At 37.8% G+C, this 20726-nt stretch overlaps 1 protein-coding gene across 2 annotated transcripts in view; it reads right to left on the bottom strand.

The window, feature by feature from the left end:
• The window catches only part of AATF (apoptosis antagonizing transcription factor), a 95269-nt gene that overhangs the window by 48922 nt on the left and 25621 nt on the right, over positions 1–20726 (bottom strand). For both annotated transcript variants that reach the window (XM_090292271.1, XM_090292270.1), the window contains 4 exons: positions 12615–12729; positions 11134–11335; positions 10462–10626; positions 8987–9070 (listed from right to left, as the gene is read on the bottom strand). In XM_090292271.1, coding sequence (XP_090148397.1) covers positions 8987–9070; positions 10462–10626; positions 11134–11335; positions 12615–12729 — 566 coding nt within the window. The remainder of the gene's footprint in view (positions 1–8986; positions 9071–10461; positions 10627–11133; positions 11336–12614; positions 12730–20726) is intronic.

The following is a 20726-nucleotide window of genomic DNA, read 5'->3' as shown; positions in this document are numbered from 1 at the left end:
ATCACTAGAGCCTCCTGTTTTCTGCTTGCCACCTCGCCTCCTGTCATTTGTTTTCAGCACAGCCATCAGAGTGACTCTTTTAAAATATTACCAATCACGTTACTCCCCTCTTTAAAACCCTCCAACGGTCTCGCATCTCAGTCACAGTAAAAGCCAAAAAGCCTTACAGTGGCCTGCAAGGTTCTTCAGGACCGGACCTCCCATTCCCTCCCTGATCTCCCTCATCACTCTTTCTTTCCGACTCCACCTCAGTGACACCGGCCTCGATTTCCCCAGAACATGCTAGCTGCGGCTGTGCCTCAGAGCCTTCGTGCCTGCCATTCCCTTTGTCCCCACACTACTCCCCCAGACACCCACATGGCTCTGCTGGTCACTTCCTTTAGGTCTCTGCTCAAACATCACCTTATCCTCTGAACATCCTAGAGGAAAACTAACCATTCCATCCTTACCCTAGACTCAGTTTGATCCTTTTCTCCTGCACTGCCACAAGGTAGTCCCCAACTTCATCCTTCCTATCTCTAAGCTAGAATACAGCGCATGAGGGGAAAACTTCGCTTTGCTGCAGCCTCTAACTCAGCTCCAACAGAACTGTCTGTGATGATGGAATGTTCTGTATTTGCCATCCAACACAGTAGCCACGACCAACACATGCGGCTACTTAGCATTTAGAAATGTGGCTGATGTGATTGAGAATCTGAAATTTAACTTCGTACTATTTTAGTTAATTTAAATTTAAATAGATACACGTGTGGCTGGTGGCTACTGCATTAAACAGCACAGCCTAGAACACTCGTTTCTCAAGAAATACACAGTAGGCCCTCAGATATTTGTTGAATGAATGAATGGCAGGAAGAAAGAAACCTGAAGGCTTTTTCTTCTCCTTAACTTATTACAGAAAATTTCAGAAATATACAAAAGTAAGCCACAGCAAATGAACCCTCAAATACCTGACAGCTTTTCTAACCTGGAGTAAGTTTCAGTGGATACTGGCATCTCAGTCTGGCTTCTACTGTATTTGAGGAAAACAGGGAACTTACACTGACCTGAGTTTATATCCAACAGCGACTCTCAGGGCCTTTTACGGGTTGTGAAGAAATGACTCTAGGAATCAGATCAGGTGTATGTTGAGGGAAATACCAGTAGGCTAACAAATGCTTAAGGTGTATTTGTGACAATACAACACTAGAGAACTGCATGTATGTTTTTATATCAAGGACCTGAGTGCTCTCTTTCACCACTTATTTTCTTCACTTAAATTTTAACAAAGTCCTCCTGTTAAAGAGGAGCTATATGACTATACAAAATTGCAGAGCACCTTCCTCTTGTACATGACACAAGTTCCTTGGGCATTGATTTTGTCTTATTAGTCTTTATAAGCCTAGCTTCTGGTATAATAAATGTTAATTGAATGAAGTTCATAATTGCAGAAAAGTGATACATGTGACTTGTCAGAGTGCAAATGGATACACGGGATCTCCAATTTCCTAAATAGGTATTAATCTGAAAAGGAAATTCTCACATGGATTTTTAAACTGTCAGATCACAAGGCAGCATAACGTGCTGGGAAGAAAATCAAACTGGGAGCAAGGACACTTGGGCTGCAATGTCCTAACTCACTAACTGGAGTGACCCTACACTAGTCATTTACCTCCTCTAGGGTCCAGTTTGTAAAGACAGTTTGAATTTGACGATCTTCAGAGATACTATCTAACCTTAGAGCAGTATGTTCTATTCTAGATTCACAATACACATACCTTTTTAAAGATGCTTATTAACGTCCCCTTTCTATGCTAAACATCATCCCTGTAATTTACTTTAAAGGAGCTACATATTGAATATGATTTGATAAGAAGACATCATGCCCACTTTAGTGAACAGGCAGTGTTCCCATTTCTTGAGGACTGCTAAATTCTAAAATACTGCTGGGATCCTGTGTTTAACTTACACTCAGCCAACTGACATTGTGCTTATTAGTACAGAAAAGACAATTTTGGCCACATATTTATTTGCCTACTAAACTCCCATGACCACTTGTGTTTGAAACGTTTCTTCACTAGCTCTCTGCCAATTCTATCTCCTTCGTAGCTGGCTCCTAAAATGCACGGTTGTCGGCTTTGTTCTGAGGTTTCACCTCTGTTTAAATGAAGTACTAGCACTGAAGTCATGCTCTGTTATTTTTTAAAGCAAGGAAACTGAAAGAAATGAGGGCCAGTCGTGTGTACCTTCCCTTGATGCTGCTGTTCTATGAAATTTCTGGGCCTTGCATTTAAAATGTGGCTTTTTACTTCCTGTTCTGTGCAGCCTCAACAGTAAGCTCACGCTGGCAAGCAAATGCCAATATTGATGTCAACGGTAGCACAGAAACCAGAACGTATCTCAAAACTCTTACACATTGAAGGCAGAATAATCTTGTAATTATTAAAACTGGGGCTTAATTGGACACTGATATTTGATTTAGGTTTGGTATTATTTTTTAACACTTTTACTATACCTCAAAAAACCTGATTAATTCTCTGCTATTCCTTTAACCATGATTTCAATTTTCAAATGTATGTACTTCATTTGTATTCCTCTCTAAAATCACCATAAAGGTATATGTGTAATATGTTTTATCAAACATTTAAGAAACACTATCCACATTTCAAATAGTAGCACATTCTAAAGTAAAACTATAAATGAAATACTACTCTAAATAGAGGTATCTGTTTTCCAACAACTAATTAAAAGGAGAGATTCAAATCAAACTTAGAACATTTTATTAACCATCAATCGAAGCACTGGAAAGATACATGCCAAAGGTAGGTATGTCCCATTGTATTAGCATTAACCACAGAACATCTCTTATTCACACTAAGATCTAAATGCATACCATTAAAACCACCAACTACATCAACTGTCCATATTAATCACTCACCAATTTAATTAAGGTAAACTATCTTATCAGAAAGCTTACCTCTTCTCTATTTCTTAACATTATCAACTTTTAATAGTTCACCGAATGAGTAATTACTTGTTTAGGGCATTATCAAAGGTCTTGGATACAAAAATCCAGCATGTGGCAAGGTCAGTTATAGACAGGTCCTGATGGCAAATGAAGGGAGAAATTTAACCCATCAAAGTGGTCATCAAAAGAGCAAAATCTATTATGCCTTTCTCTAGACACTCCTGGTTAAATTCAAAGTGACAGGACGAACCAGATCAAAACTGAACACAGCTAGAAGCAACATACAAAATCCTAATGAACCCTTAGAAATCCAGGTATCGATCTGTCAGTATCTAAGCTCAATTAGTCCTTTCAGAGTAAAATGCCTCATGAGGTGACAAGAAGCCAGTTTGAAGTCTTGGCAATAAGAAGAATAAAACCAGTCACTTCCTATAGGTTACTGCTAAGTACAGTCATATCTCAATATGGAAATCTTGTGAGAATTAAATAAAGATGTATGTCAGGTACCTATCAATTAGTCCAGGAGCTGGCACATAACTAGCGTTCAGTAGATGTTAGTCCTTCCTCAATTCTTTAAGAACTCAGGATTATCAGGTCAAAGATCAACTGATGGTTTAAAAAAGCAAATCAAAAAAAGAAAAAAGAAAGAAAGATCTTAAATGGTGACCTAGACAACACATCTTAAAAGAAATTAATGTTAAAAAGTAGCAAATAGGATCATGAAAATGAAAAATAGATACTGAAAACATTTCTGAATGGCTCATCCTTCACGGCCCTTTACAACCTTTTGTAAAATCGTCTTCAGGATGAGCTTTGACAAGAAATAGGCCAAACGCAAACTAAACCCATTTGGGAGCAGCTCTGCACTGCTTGCGGCGGGTGAACGGTTCCCCTCATAAAATCTTCACCACTGGGTATACTTCAAGCTTTCAGCAATTCTGGTTCCCAAACAAACCAGTAACGCAAGTATAAAGCTAATTTTTTTCATTAGAATTGTTAAGAAACAGGAGTTCAATAAATCATTTACCTTTTAAGGAAAAGACATTACTTCCTAACACACATAATATTTCTTTCAGTTCTAAGAATATGAAGCTTATTTATTCACAAACTGAAAACTGTATTACTACGGTGAAGTCTTTTTATGGCTCAAGGACGAACTATTTAATAAATAAAGGTATGGAAAGAACAGGACTTGGTCTAAGACATCTTGAGATCAAGTACTAGAGTTGCCATTTACTATGTAACTTTCAGGAAGTTACTTAACATTTCAGGGAATCAGCTTCTTGTAAGGCTGTTTTCAGCTCAAAAATGATAAAATTACTCTGGTATCTGATCCTTTTCAGATCATACATACATATATACATGTACCTTTATTAAATAATACGTATTTTAAAAGTTGTAGTGACTTAAGGCTTATTATGAAACGAGAATGAGTGAGTATGTGTGTGTTGGGTGTTCTGACCCCAAACACTGTTCTTAGTCGTTAGGGCATTTACACAGCCTCGCGACACCTGAATTAACCAAGTAAGCCTTTAAACCCCTCCGACGAAACATTAAAATTCAATGTGACTATAATCTCATCTTTACAAAACATGGAACCAAAGGGTCTGGCTTCAAGTATGGTTTAAAAAAAAAAAAGTGAACTCTTTTATATTCACCACCCAGCTCCTTCCATATAACCACAATTAAAAAAAAACAAAAAACACACAAATGAAAATTCGCAAGCCCATTGTAATGCAGTGTACCAGCTCTGAATGCAACACTTAGCTCAGGCTTACCACCCTGACAAATACAGGAAAGCACTTTATGAAGTCAGTTTAATTGGGAGGTGACAGAAAACATACAGCCATTTTCTTGAGCCTTATCATCGAATTGGCTTCAGCTCCAATCTCTGGCAAATCCCACTCAACAGAAGAAATTAACCAGGTCAGCAGAACAGGTGCTACGTTGTGTCTGTCAAGGGCCTGGCATCACCACAATTACTTGCACACAATGAAGCAGTAATCTTTACAGATCATCTCTCCCAAGAAGCATATTGGGGAGGGGGGGGAAAACTGAAGGGAGGAGGGGGGAAAGTGGGAAGAACGGGAACAGGAGGCAAAGAGAAAAGGCAAGAAAAGAAAATGAATGTGCAGCTGCCTTGCGGCTCAGCAGATGTCGGGATGTGATGTACGAGGCGAGGATAAGCTGTCGTAGCCTGCTGCCAAAGAGGGGTAAGTGATTAAAGCCTGCACAGTTCTAACCACCATATTTAGAATCTGCGGGGTTTCAACACTTGCACCCATTCCGTGCTGTGCTGCCAGATGTTGGCAACTGGTCCAGCTCCTACTGACTGTGCGTGGATGGCAGCAGTTGGTACAGCAGCAAAGCAATCTGGAATGCTTCCGGCGATGCTGTACATTAACAAGTGTCACCCATCATTCACCTTTACAGAAGGCTGAAACAACTCCAATTTGCTGCCACTTCCCTCTTGGGAAACAGCCAAGATAAAGTTGCGTCTGGCAGCCCCATTTGTTTCCCTCAGGTGTTTCAGCTGCCTTGGTGACCTCTATTAGTTTAAGTTTTAATTTAGATTAACCCCAGCACCCCAATTAACCAGCAAGGGGAAAAGCTAAGATGTGACTAGTCATAACTCTGAAATCAGAATTTACCGAAGTTAAAGTTATTAATTGGGATGAAGGGCCAATCAGGTAATTCTATTTCTTTTTAAACAGACCTCCAGGCCAAAAAAATCTTTCAGAGTAAGGATTGCCAGTAGAAGCAACTTCTCCCCAGTAATTTCAGTTTATTTTATTACGCCTATTTAATTTATGATACACTTTCCATTGAATAATACACACTTCAGTTAATGAAGACTGGAACATTTTTGATTGTCTCCCATGATCTCACACAATTATACACCATTAATATCCTGTATCAGGTACTTCCTTAGACATTCTGGAACAAAATAGAGTTCCCCACTCTTCTGACAAATGGATATAATAAGAGAAGAAAAGGAAAAAAGAATCAGGGCCTCTGACTAGGAACACTTGAGGCCCCACTAATCCTCTTTCTTCTCATTACTTTTAAGCCTCGCTATGGTAATAATTTTATTGAACATCACAGAGTGAAGAGAAAGTTCTTTTCCCTTTTTAAGGCAAAACCAGAGGTATCTGCAATATAGAACCACTTGTTCTACTGGGTTCACAGTGAATTTTTCCTGAGTTCCTTCCTTCATATGCCATATAAATAATATAGCTGTCATGACTAAACCTTCAACAAGCAGCTGCAAAATCTTTGGAAAAAGTTAACATATGAGAAGGGACCCAAAAACAAAAAAACGGATTATTTTCTAGAGGGCTAGGTGAGTGTTCTAGGAGTCCATCTGTATCAGTGCACCAGCTGGCATTGTTGTGAGAGGCTGTGTTTGGCTTCAGTAATTTTTTTTTTTGAAGACTCTTTCAACACATTTGCCCATTTCAAGATGGGTGATTTACTAGTGCACCTGCCCACACCGCACTGAGCATTCAGCAATTTTTGACCAAAAACAGCATAACTTCCACGCCCCACCCTCCCTATTCACCTGATCTCGCCCCAAGCAACATTTTTTGTTTCCCCAGTGAAAAAAGTCATCAAAGCAAAACCTTTTGCCAATGTGAAGAGGTGAAACAAAAAATGGCAGAAGTACTAAAAGGCATCAAAATATTGCATCAATTGTCGAGTACCTTGAAGGTGACTCAAGTTTAAAACATGTAGGAAAAAATACACAATTTTTAATAAATAAAATCCATATTGGTGGGAGTTCCCTCTTATACTAGCCCTGACCGGTACGGCTTGGTTGGCTGAGCATTGTCCCACAAAGCAAAAGGTCATAGGTTCGATTCCCTGTCAGGGCACATGCCTGGGGTGGGGGGTTGGTCCTTGGTTGGGGTGTGTATGAGAGGCAGCTGATCAACATTTCTCTCTCACATCAATGTTTCTCTCCCTCTCTTTCTCCCTTCCTCCCTTCCCCGCTCTCTAAAAATAAATAAGTAAAACCTTTTTAAAAAATTAACATACTAAAAATTTAACAGAGAAAAAAATTATCATGATAAATGGTGGTTCAACAAAAACTGGTGTATCACCACTGAACAACATCCTCAGTTCTCCAGAGCTGGAAAGGGTACATCCTAAAGCACATTTTATTAAGTATGACTTAACAAGAGATCCAGAATTAGATTAAAGACTTAAGTCAAGACAGCATAGAAGTCCTAGAGGAAAACATAGGCAGTAAAATTTCAGATATCCCACGCAGCAATATTTTTGCCAATATATCTCTTAGGGCAAGGGAAATAAAGGAAAGAATAAACAAATGGGACTACATCAAATTAAAAAGCTTCTGCATGGCTAAAGAAACCATCATCAAAATGAAAAGGGAACCAACTGTACAGGAGAACGTATTTCCAATGCTATATCAGACAAGGGTTTGATCTCCAAAATATAAAAAGAACTCACTGGACTCAACACCAGGAAAACAAACAATCCAGTTAAAAAATGGGCAAAGGAACTGAATAGACACTTCTCCAAGGACATACAGATGGCACATAGACATATGAAAAGATGCTCAACATCACTAGCCATTGGAGAGATGCAAATTAAAACCACAATGAGATTTCACCTCACACCTGTTAGAATGATTATCATTAATAAATCAACAAACAAGTGCTGGAGAAAAGGGAACCCTAATGCACTGTTGGTGGGAATCAGACTGGTGTAGCCACTCTGGAAAACGGTATGGAATTTCCTCAGAAAACTAAAAATAGAACTGCCTTTTGAACCAGCGATTCCACTGTTGGGAATATACCCTAAGAATCCCAAATTACCAATTCAAAAGATCTTATGCACCCCTATGTTCATGGTAGTGCTATTTACAATAGCAAAGTGCTGGAAACAGCCTAAGTGCCCATCAGTAAATGAGTGGATCAAAAAACTGTGGTATATTTACACAATGGAGTACTATGCAGCAGAAAGAAAAAAGGAACTCCTACCTTTTGTGACAGCATGGATGGAAATAGAGAGTATTATGCTAAGTGAAATAAACAAGTTGGTGAAAGACAAATACCGTATGTCTTCACCTATAAGAGAAACCTAATGAACAAAATAAACTAATGAACAAAATAGAACCAGAGGCATGGAAACATGGAACAGACTGACAGTGATGAGAGGGGATGGGGGAGGTGGGTAATGGTGGAAAGAAGGGGAAGGGACTGGGCAAAGAGCATGTAGTGAATGACCCACAGACATGGACAACGGTGTGGGGATTGACTGTGGGAGCACTGCGTTTCCTGGGTAGAGGAGGGCAAAGGGGGAAAAATTGGGAAAACTGTAATAGAATAATAATTTAAAATTTTTAAAAAGAGAGACCCATGATTATAGGAAATTATTTTAGTTCCTTAGAATAGCTCAAATGTTTAGTCTACCTTAACATTCACTAGCTTCATTAAAAGGAGCAGCCTGCCAAGAGATTATACTGGCAGGGAAAGAACTGGGGCGGTGTTTGTGAAGAGACAGTGTTGAGAACAGAACCATATTTCAACTACCAGTTCTTTCTGTCTGCAAAGCACTACAATATTATTATAATCAAATGTAGCAGAGAGTCTCAATACATACTTAACTGATCTGAACAGGCACAAAAATACATTAAAGACAAGGGACTTAATAGATAATAGAATCAGAAGAGCATTTTAAGAATTCTGGGAACCCAGCCTTTTAGCTCTATTATCAAAATCGGATAAGAAAGAATAATCAACCCGACTCAAAGAAGTTGAAACTATTTTACAGACAATTTACACTCTGCAACAACTAACAAAGTAACTGTAGCTATTTTCATTTCAAACGGAAAAATAAAAGACAGAAGAAAGGCAACAGATCCAGAACTACATAGTAATTCAATTCTGAACACAGGAGTTTTAACTCCCTGAGTGACTCTCACCAAAGTAAGATACCTTTTGGTCAGAGGATTCTATTAGCTGTTTTAAAATGCGAAAACCTGATTTGTAAGAAAAGTAGGGTGTGAAATCATACCTGGTGGTAAAAGTCATCATCATCAAAGATTTCTTCATCCAAGTCCTTTAGGTGGGCATTGGCAGGGGCTTCAGGAAGGATTTCCTATACCAAGAAGAAAGGAAAGAATACCACTGAGGTTATCCAAATAATGTAGCTACTATTAAACAATGCATAGAACAGTCAAAGCACTGTTTCCCTTAAGATATAAAGAGCTCTTAAGATAAAAGAACAAAAACAATCCAATTGAAAAATGGGCAAAAACATTTATAGGCACTTGACAAAATAAGAACCACAAATAGTAAAAAATCATTTGACAATACGTTTACCCTTATTCTAATTAAATACATGCAAATTAAAATGAGAAGACACCATTTTTCACCTCTAAAACTGGCAACACTCAGTATTGGAAAACACAGCTGGTGGGACTGGAAATTAACGCAGCCTTTTTGGAGGCAATTTGGCAACATCCATCAGGATTTAAAATGCATACACTCTTTGATTTAACTTTTCCACTTCAAGAAATCTATCTATATGTTCACACAAATACAAAAATATAAAAGTTCAGGGATGTTTCCTGTAGCACTGCTTCTACAACTACAGACAACAAAATTATCCATTGTTTGAATAAATTATAGTACACATCCATACAATAGAATACTCTAGCCATTAGGAAAAATGAGGCAGATCTCTATGTAATGATATGGAAAAGTGACTGGAATATATTAAATTTAAAGAGTTGTAAGAGTTTATATATACTTCCTAACATTTTATATATTTATATACACATATATATCCATACCATTTAGTTTAAAAGAAAAGGTAACCATATTTTATATATGTATATAGGTATGTATGTATGCATATATACATATGTATATGTGTATATATGTGTGAATGTGTGTGACTATATGCACACACACATAAAAGGAAAATACATGAAAGTCTGTTACAACTATGAACATTGGTTAAATCTGTGGAGTTAAATTTTCAGACTAGAAAGAATTTTACTTTTCATTTAAAATTCTTCTGAACTGAAAGAAAGTATTAAGTATGTATATATTCTACTATATTTAAAAGAGTTTCCTTGAAACAAAAGAATCTATCCCAATTTTGGATCCTTTTCTGGAGTATCTAAACATACAACATAAAGCCTAAAGAACACACTTACTTCAATACTGACATTTCTAAAGCAGCTGCTTTAAAACTGATTTTTAAAAATTGGATTACAAATGCTTCCATTACTGGACTCGTATCAGCCTCAAAATTAAAAGAAGACTACATACAAGTTAATAATAGATCCATATTTTTAAAACTTTTAAAAACCATTTTTTAAAAACATGCTCTTGGTTTCTCAAAAATCCAAGTGTTCTTTTTTTTCCCTTTCTTTCCTCTCATACCAAGAGTAATACCTACAAGGAGGTGATCAGATTTTTCAGTTAATTAGCCTCACAGGAACTGCTCCCCATAATCACTCTGCATCACAGAGTTCTTACCGGCTGTCCTGGCAAATTCTCTGGGACAGGCTGTGCTGCTGGCTCGGGTTTGCCAAGAACTCGGTAGACAGAGCGTTTGGTCTGTGTCCTTCGAAGTAATCTTTCTTTGTCCATCAGAATATGATCGATCTGAGTCAAGATTGAGCGTTCAAAGGCACCAAAACCCTGCAACAACATAAACCAGTGTCAAATAACGCAGGAACTCTGTGCTGAAGGCAGCTCCATTGGTTGCTCTATGCTTCTGTGCCAGCTGAGAAATAACCAACCCTTCTTTCAGGAGGGACTTTCTGTTAAAGACTGAGTTTGTAAATGGCTGTAATTGTTCTCAGAAAAAAAAAAGTCTTAAGTAGGCTGTATTACTTTCCTATATCCAGAGCTTAACTTCTGCTCCTTTAATAATAATTGTTTAACATCAACTTCTTTATTTTGTATTTCCAACACTTGAACAGTTACAAGGCCACAATTTCTAAAATAAAATATTCTAATAAAGTTAAAATTACAAGCCTGAATGGTATAAACCCCAATGATAAGAGTTCAGTAAATGTTGTCTACGGTAATGACTGATTACCATAGAGACATCATCCATAGCAGTGAGCTGTAGTTCCAATTTCTTAGCAGTGCTCCAGGTTGCCACGGCCTGTGCTACGCACACATGGGCACACACACACTTGCCTTCGCCAGTTTTCCAGAAGCCAGCTTGGTTTTGTCATGCCACTTCTGAAGTGTGCGGTTCCTATAGGCTGTAAAGTCAGCAAAGCGCTTTGCCATGAAGTTAGGGTAGTCATCCATCGCCAGCTTCCTCTTCGGTGGGGCCCTTCTCTGCTTCTGCTTCTCTTCTACTGGCTCTTCTTCTTCACTGGAAACCTCCTCCTCACTAGAAAAGCAGTAAGAATAGTAAGTCCAGTGTAAATAAGCATTACCCACATAAAAAGCTGGACCACACGAAGTGGAGAGTATTTAGGCCTTCCCTATTCTGTCTACATTTTAAATAGTACCACAGATGTGAGGATGGCTTTTTTGTTTGTTTGTTTGTTTGACAAGAATGTTCATGAGGTCAGTGAAAAACTCATGTAACTTTTCAAATAAATATAAAAATAATTGATTTCAAAATACTTCTTAAAAGGTAAACAAATTGTACAATTAAATTATATTGTAAAAACATCATTAGAAATGCATATGAACCAGGCATATACTGGCTACAAGAGAGCCTTCAAAAATTAAACATATAATCATACTTGTATTACCTTAATCCCCAAATCAGTAAGAAAAAATGTCTCCCTATAACCAATTGTTCAGGAAAGCTGAAAAATATTAGCTTAAGCAAATGAAGAGAAGCTGAATGTGAAGAAAACTCTACAGGGTAGGCACCAGAATTAGCACTGAACTGCAATATTATAAGCAACTGCCATAAGAAAGTACTATAGCCTCCAATTATATAGCCAACTGCAGTCACTGTGTTACAGATCCCAATGCACAGTAGGTGCTTAATAAATGGGAGTTTACTTTTTATCCCTCCAACTAATTCTGTAGAAGAGAATGGAGCAAAATATAAGACCAAGGGGAAAAGGTAAGCAGGTGCCATACACAGCAGGCTGAAAAGGACAGGGAGATGCTTCACCAAATGTGATAATTTCAGTAGAGAAAGGTTTTTTCTGCTGTTTTCTGAAAATTTCCACCCTTCAAAATAATTGCTGGGTGGAGGGGAGCAAAGGGGGAAAAATTGGGACAACTGTAATAGCATAATCAATAAAATATGATTAAAATAATAATAATTGCCTCTTCCCTACTGAAAAGAAGATGGCTGTGACCAGTGATTCCATGATATGGGCACAAAGTGCTTCATACACATTAACTAAGCACTCATATCAAAATGTGCTTTCATGTACTAATTTCAATAGCGCTAAAGAGAAGGTAAGTCTTTTGCTGAAGTCACAAAGAGAATTAGGCACAACTAAGTATAAAAATCCAAAACCTAATTCCCAATCTTTGTGACACCCTACCAAAAAGCCAGTTACATATAAGTGGCTCTTTCTGTTTTACTAACATTGTCTGATATCTGCCTGGAAAGGATTTAGCTTTCTTTTTCATAAATGATGGGGAACTATTCAGATGAAAAGAAAATGAGTAAATCCATAGTTGCATTTGCTCTTTACCTTTCTTCTTTGGGCTTTGTTCCATCTACAAGATATCTAGTGTCCGGGTACTGGAAAAGCAGTTCTTCCTGAAGGTCTACCAATGACCTCAACAGTGCTTTCAGTGCCTTGTGACCTGGGAAATAAAGCACAGGGAAGGAACAATTACCATGGCTCCTGAGCAATCCTGGCTGGGGAGTGGGGGCGGCAGGCACAGGGTACAGAGAGGCTGAGAATTCGCGAAAGGAAATAACAACACTGGGTTGGTGTGAGGAACAAGCAAGGTAATGTGTAAGGTGCTTAGAAAAGTGTCTACAATAAATTGTGAGTTCTTAAATTTACTAAGACTGACAAATTCTTTCCCTGCCTGTCATCATAACCAATCTTTTTTTTCCTTTGCTGTTAGTTTCTACACATTACCCACTGACCTCCTGGATTATCCCTCTATCAATCAATCCCTTAAGCAATTCCTCCTCTTTTCCTAAAGAACACAGTTTAGTTCCAGGATCCCTCACCACCTCCACCACCCTCCTTCAGGAGGTCTCATCTGCCTCTGATTTGAGCAGTCACATCATTCAATCTCTCCACACATATCCTTATAGAAAGTTCTTGTTCAACTAAAAAAAAAACCCAGGTTAATAACTTTCTATTTGCAGTATTGAATTGTGTATTAAAAATTTGCACATTGAAAATGTACTCTCACTTGGCTCTCCTCATATCCAACAGGATGCATTTGTAATATAGCTGGTCAGGATTAAGTACATAGTCTATGGCTAACTTTCAGAATAAAAACTGGCCCTCTGAGAAATGCCTGGAAAAGGGGCGAGTCTGAGCAAGCAGCATTGTTCCCTCTCAGACCCCTCCCCCACATACAGCACCACAACGTGGTGAAACGGGGTTGCCCTGTTCTGACGAATACCTTAGGCTCTGCCCCTTACAATGTAATAGGTGTGACAGCTCTACCTAAGACAGAGAGGCAAACAAACATGGGAACCTGTCAAGATGACGAGACAGAGAAGTATGGCCCAAAAGAGGGAACAGATCAAGGTTCCAGTGATAGAACTAAGTGACGAGGAGACAGCCAACCTAACAGATGTAGAGTTCAAACCACTGGTGATAATGATGCCACAGACTTGACAGATATACTTAAGTATGGCAGACACAGAAAGGAAGAAGTGAAGGCTATGCTAAATGAAATAAAGGAAAATCCACACAAAACCAATGGTGAAGAGAAGAAAACCGTGGTTCAGATCAATGATTTAGAACATAAGGAAGAAAAAAAGTCAACCAGTACAGAATGAGGAAACAAGAATTGAAAAAAATGAGGAGAGACTTAGGAACCTCTGGGACAACTTTAAATGTGCCAACATCGAAATCATCGGGGAGCCAGAAAAAGAAGAGGAAGAGGAAGAAATTGAAAGCTTATGTGAGAAAATAATGAAGGAAAACTCCCCATATTTGGGGAAGGAAATAGACATACAAGTCCAGGAAGCACTGAGAGTCCCAAACAAGCTAGATCCACAGAGGACCACACCAAGACACATCATCGTTAAAATGCCAAAGGTTGTAGATAAAGAGAGAATCCTAAAAGCAGCAAGAGAAAAGTAGAGAGTTACCTAAGAGAGTTACCTACAAGTAGAGAGTTACCTACAAAGGGGTGCCTATAAGACTATCAGCTGATTTCTCAAAAGAAATTTTGCAGGCAAGAAGGGACTGGCAATAAGTATTCCATATGATGAAAAGCAAGGACCTACAACCGAGATCACTCTATCAAGCAAAGCTAGCATTTAGAATGGAAAGGCAGATAAAGTGCTTCCCAGACAAGGTAAAGTTAAAGGAATTCACCATCACCAAGCCATTATTATATGAAATGTTAAAGGGTTTTATTTAAGAAAAAGAATATCAAAACTATGAACATTAAAATGACAACAAACTTGCAACTATCAACAACTGAATCCAAAAAATAAAAACAAAATCCAACTAAGCAAACCAGAATAGGAACAGAATCATTTGGAGGGTTATCAGCTGGGAGGGGGAAGGGGGAGAAATGGGGAAATGGTGCAGGGACTAGGAAGCATAATTGGTTGGTACAAAATAGACAAGGGGAAGTTAAGAATAATATAGGAAAGGGTGACGCCAAAGAACTTATATGCATGACCCATGGACATGAACTAAGGTGGGTAGGATTGCTGGAGGGGAGGGGTGTACTGGGCAGAGGGGAGAAAAGGGAAGAGAAATGGGGACAATTGTAACAACACAATCAATAAAATATACAAAAAACAAAAACAAAACACAAAAAAACTGGCCCTCTGAGAACTGAACTCTTACCTTCTTTATTAGCCTAATCCTACCAAGGGGGCTAAGGACACTGATCCTCACTCTTTACGTGTTGGCACACTCAGACATCTCTCCTGTGATCAAACTTTCACATCTCCAGCAACTCTAAGAAAATCTCCCATGGATACTGCATCACTCATCAAATATACCGCACCAGAAATAGAACTTTATTCTTCCTACGTAATATTTCTCCCTTGTCTGACTTTTTTTGTCTCTGTGTAATGCGTTTTCATAGGCGATCGCTGACATTTTGGTGCTCTTATTCTATATGTTTAATCAATTGCTAAATTGTGTATTTTTCATTCTTATTATCACTAATAGTTATCCATTTATCTCTGGCCATGCTTCTATCACTCCTTCCCTCTTTCCCTTAAATAAGTGCAATCTTCTCACAAGCATCCCTACTTTCCTTTAACGATCCCTAAATTTACTTTAGTTGTACAAACCACACTTTCAGCCCACACAAATTTCAGTTTAAATTATTTTTATGAGTCTTATTCTATCTTTTCTGCTTCTACACTGCCCAGCATGAATAGCTTCCACGCTATTTTATATCCCAACTTGTTTCACCACCACGTGGGTTCAGTGAGCTCTTCATATACACCGTACCGGAGCCTTCTACTTCAACATAAGGAAGGCTAAGGGCTAAACCAGCCGAGAAAGCCTTCTCAGATTGGTCAGAAATGCAATAACTACTTTGCATTTCTTCAAATAGTCTGCATATAAGACTATGTAAACACAACTTCCTTGTTTAAAATCAGACCCTTGATCCCATCATTTCTAAAATCTATTCTAATCCTGTTATAATACTGCATATCCATACCACTTGGGAGGATCTGCAATACGTAATACCTGGAAAATCCAAAATGCCTTGTGTCCCAAACCAAGATTCTCAACCTGTTGTTCTGAATCTTAAAAAACAAAAAACAAAACAAAACAAAATTTCCACCAAAGATAGAGATAACTTATACTCATGAAGAAAAAAGTAATACAACACTCTCCTCCATTGTGTCAGCTTTGGGGAAAAGGATTAAATATAAACAAGATGATAACACAGGCACCAAGGAAAAACAGAATAAAGATACAATTTTAAAGCCTAAAATTAGTCATTCTAAATGTGCTAAGTGTATAAATAGAACAATGCAAAATTATGTAAAGATATGGGAAATCTTTAAAGGACTAAGTAAAGGAAAGAATACAAATGGTAACTACAAATAGTAGGTTACCACAAATGGTCATCTGTGAAAAGACCTGAGAATTGATAAGACATAGCCCAAGTAGCTACGGTTCTAAAAGTGTACGCTGTAGCAAGAACCTTAAGAAAATAGAAAGGATACTAACATTTAGAAGGAAGCGCATAAAAACACAGAAATCTCATCTCATCTAGATTCTAGGTATTAACCAATAATTTTAACTTCTTTTCTAGAAATGGCTACATTTTAAGAGACAGGGCCTATGTTTTCCAAAGTGAAACCACAAATAAATTATGTATTTGCAAAATATTTTTCAAAATTTCAAAGACCAAACCTTGAAAATTTTATGCTAAGTAAAATAAACCAGTTGCAAAAGGGCATATACTGTATGATGCCACTTACATGAGGTACCTAAAATAGTCACAACATTGAAATAGAAAGTAGAATGGTGGTTGCCAGGGGCTGAAGGGAGAGGAGAATGGGGACTTATTGTTTAATGGGTACAATTTCAGTTGGGGATGATGAAAAGTTCTGAAGATGGATAATGGTGATGGTTGTGTAACAATATGAATGTACTTAATGATACTGAACTGTATGCTTCAAAATGGTTAAAATGGTAAATTTTATGTCATGTATACTTTACCACAATTTAAAAAACACTTAAAAGAATCTCAAGACCTCAGTATAATACATAATTCTACCACCCTAGACAAAATGCCATACAAATAAAGTAATCTATGATCTAAAGGAATATTATTCAGCATTTAAAAAGAGGGAAATTCTGACACTTGCTGAAATATGGATGAACCTTGGGGACATTATGCTGAATGAAATAACAGTCACAAAAAGACAAATCCTATATCATTCCACTTATATGAGGTATTGGAGCAGTCAAGTTCATTGAAACAGAAAGTTGAACTGTGGTTGCCAGGGATTGGGGCAGAGGGAAGTGGAGAGTCATTGTTTAATGAAGTATAGAACTTAGCTTTGCAAGATGGAAAGGTTCTAGGGACTGGCTGCACAGCAATGTGAATGTACTTAACACTATTGAACTGTACACTTAGAAATGGTTAGTAGGCAAATTTTATTACACTTTTTCTTTTTTACCACAATAGGAGTTAAAAAGAACAGGAAATACAAGTGCCTATCCCTTACTTCCTCTTAAGTACCATGTGTCCATGACCTAAAATATGAATCAAGAACCATGCAGGGAAGAAGCTGCAAAGCAGTCTATAATGTTTATAGCTGCTTGTCCCCAAGAAGCAAGTCGTAATTTGACTCTTAACATGTAGCATAACCAAGAATTGTGAAAACATCCAATGAAAGACTACTACTTTTAAGGGCCACTCTCAAATAGCTATACAAGCCATTTTATTTTGTTCAAGTCAGCTTTAAAAAATCCATTGCAGATATATTAGACAGCCTATCAATCCAACAAGAAAGCAGAGAGCCAATATCAGTAAATCAAAGTGTGGCTTTCTGTTAATACTCTCTCATATGTTCTCATTTTATACACCCCTTCACCCAGTCAGAAAGTAGCCCTGAAGTATTTAAGCTCCATTCAGGGATAGCACCACCATGCATCAAAGTGTCAAGAGACCTACCAGAGATGAAATCTGCAGTTCTGTTCTTCTAACCACACACACAAAAAAAAAAAGTTTATCAAAGTAAAGTCACTAGTGGCCAACACATGGACACTGGACAACTTCCTGTAAAGAGATTTAGAAGAAAGAACTCAATTCTCATTTCTTTGCAATATCAGGGACACATTTCCTTCTCGTAAAATTGTATGTAAAACCTGAGGAGACAATGAACAATCTTTGGCTGGATGTGGCAGGCCTCCTCCACATCACGGATGACTAGAATAAGAGAAGACTCTCCTGGAGGATCAAATCCAACAGTGAATTCTTCCCAGCCAAAAACCAAACCAAACCAACACAAACTCTCTTCATGAATATATAGGGCTGACTTCTATTTGTTCAATCCTATGAATAAAAAAGGAAAAGAAATCAATTGCTTCTAATTCACCTCTTATTTTTCACCCAATTACTATTAGGGTTAAAAAGTTTAAAAAAAAAAAAAGCAGCTGAAATGCACGTACTTTCTTCTCTCTCCCTCTTGGCGTGTGGTCACAAAAAAACAACCACCACCACCAAAGACTGTCAAGGATATGTGTTTATTTTGTCGTACACGGTCTATTTCCAGAGGACTTTCTTTTAAGAGGAGATTAAGAACATATGCCTCGCCATGTTACCAAGATTCAACCTAAGCATCTAGGCACCTGTTTTAGGAATAATCTTCCAAGTAGAGAATAAATGGAAAGAGTGCTTTACTAAGGGTCAGGAACCCTGTATTCTAAGTATCACTAACTAGTCATTTTATACCGAGTAGACCAATGCAATCTCTTTGAGGCTCAATTTTCTCATCTATAATATGAAGACAATCCTTTGCCTGTTTATCTCACAGAATGAAGGTGATAAATAATGTTTTTTATATATTAAGATATTTTACAAATTTAAAAATGCTATAGAAATAGAAAAATTGTTACCATCAGAAAATCATTGTTTATGCATGGTGAAAATCTTAAGCTCTGCTTGTACTGATCTACAACACTAGGGCTGAACCAGTACTCAGAGAGTTCTATATTAAGTATTTATTTACATGCTACCCATATGCAAGCATTCTATATAGAAAATGTCACCAATCTAAAAACCATTTTCACCTAACAGCTTTATTTTTTTCCCTGATTCATCTCGGCTGTCCGACAAAAACAAAACTGTAGGCAGAGAGTAAGTTTAGACATGGGAGCATAGTTCATTAATTAGATTATAAACCAATACGTAAAACTTCTGGCAGGGAGATGGAGGTGGAATGGGAAGAGTGAATGTATGAAGTAAAGCAAAGCTTACCTTATCAATTTTTAAATATCTATACAATTATTTTAAAAATAAATATGCAAACATACAATTATTTATGTACAAATATATATAAACTCCCACATTCCTATTACCCCCAGATAAATATATTGAACTAGAATGTACAGACTAAAAGAGCATTTTTTTCTCCTTCAAAAGTAACTCTAGAACTAGAGCCAAACTATAGGTCAAAATGACACACAACACATTGGCCTGAGAACAATACTTTTCATTCAAATCCACACAAGCCTGCCACTTGCAGTAGTCATCCCCAGCAATTAATCCCCCAAGAAAGACGTTTGATTAAATCTTTTCAAGCAAATCCTTTGCTTTGCTTTTGTTAGTTCACTTCTTGTCAACATCTATTAAAATATGCCTTTAATTCTCCCACAATCTTAAAAAACACCGATTCCACTGTCTTCAACTTTAATCAACTGTATGGCCGGCATTTTTCATTTCATAATAATGTGCTGCTTGGAATTCAAGAGGCAGGCTCAGCATCAATCATCTGGTAAGAATTTTTCCACTGCAATAAATATGCAAATGAGGAGAGCCAGTCAGTCGTATTTCAGGCCCGACTTGCTAGTGTTTTAAAAAAGACACAAATTTATTAATTGCCGGTGGCCAGAGGAATCCTATTACTTTAGGCATTGATTACAAAGCTGTGTGAGTGATTATTGTGCAACTCGCAGGCTACCCAGGCATGAGGAAAAATTATTAAAGCAAGGCAGAGATTATCAACTCAGAATAACAATAAGCCTTAACATTTAGGCCCTAACTTCTTCAACAAAGAATTACGTGAAGGCTCCACTGTATCATAATTCCAAATTCTGTCAGTATTGCTGTTCGGGCTTGTTCTATATTCCCCAAGCAGAATGGTGTCACCAGTACGAAAGCACTGCAGGTTGCAAATTCCTTAACACCAACCATATGGATGAGTTGTTATCATTTCCAATGTGTGTCCAACTAGAGTTTTTATATATCCATGTATGTATACACATATACAGGTGTGTGTGCACATTCAGATTCCCACATGTAGACACATGGATGTGCTACTGTGAGGACTGTGGTTTTAACGGGAATAGTATAAGGAGTACTGTCCCAGTGTGTTGGCTGGTTCTGTGGACAAACAGCAGAATTTTTTTTTAATGGTACAAAATAACCACCAGGATAAGTTTTCAAAGCAGAGCGTGGGGACTTATATCCTAAAATCATGAAAGCTAAGCCAAAAGCAGACTTGGGCTTTCACACCCCCGAGGGCTCCACAGTAGAAGGCACACAATTTATGGAGGGGTCTATGGAGAAAAAGTCTGAAGGGCTAATTCTGAATGCAGAGTTTTTGTGAGAAACACTCAGCCCAAGACACATTAAATCAAATAAGAAAGAGGACTCAGTGGGCAAAACTTGTTTTTTCCTCCTAAGAGAATGATGTGGGGAATTGGGGGAGTAACTGGAAGCTGAAATAAGGGAAAGATGAAGAGACGTTCGATAAAATATGCTGGGTGAGCCCCTCACAGAAAGAAACAAAAGGAAAAAGTCCGGAGCGTTTTACGTTACTGCCACACTAAGTAACATGATAGATAGTGTGCATTTGAGTTCTGTGGAGGGACATCCCACTCAAGCTGTAATTTCTGACCAGCATGAATTTATAAGGAAGGGAAAAGAACTGCAGACTTTCTTAGGTTTCC

The sequence above is a fragment of the Furipterus horrens genome, unplaced genomic scaffold, assembly GCF_987537825.1.
Source record: "Furipterus horrens unplaced genomic scaffold, mFurHor1.1.pri manual_scaffold_11, whole genome shotgun sequence".
Taxonomy (NCBI): domain Eukaryota; kingdom Metazoa; phylum Chordata; class Mammalia; order Chiroptera; family Furipteridae; genus Furipterus; species Furipterus horrens.
The sequence above is the reverse complement of the archived record's forward strand: the minus strand, read 5'-3'. Positions and strand labels throughout refer to the sequence as shown.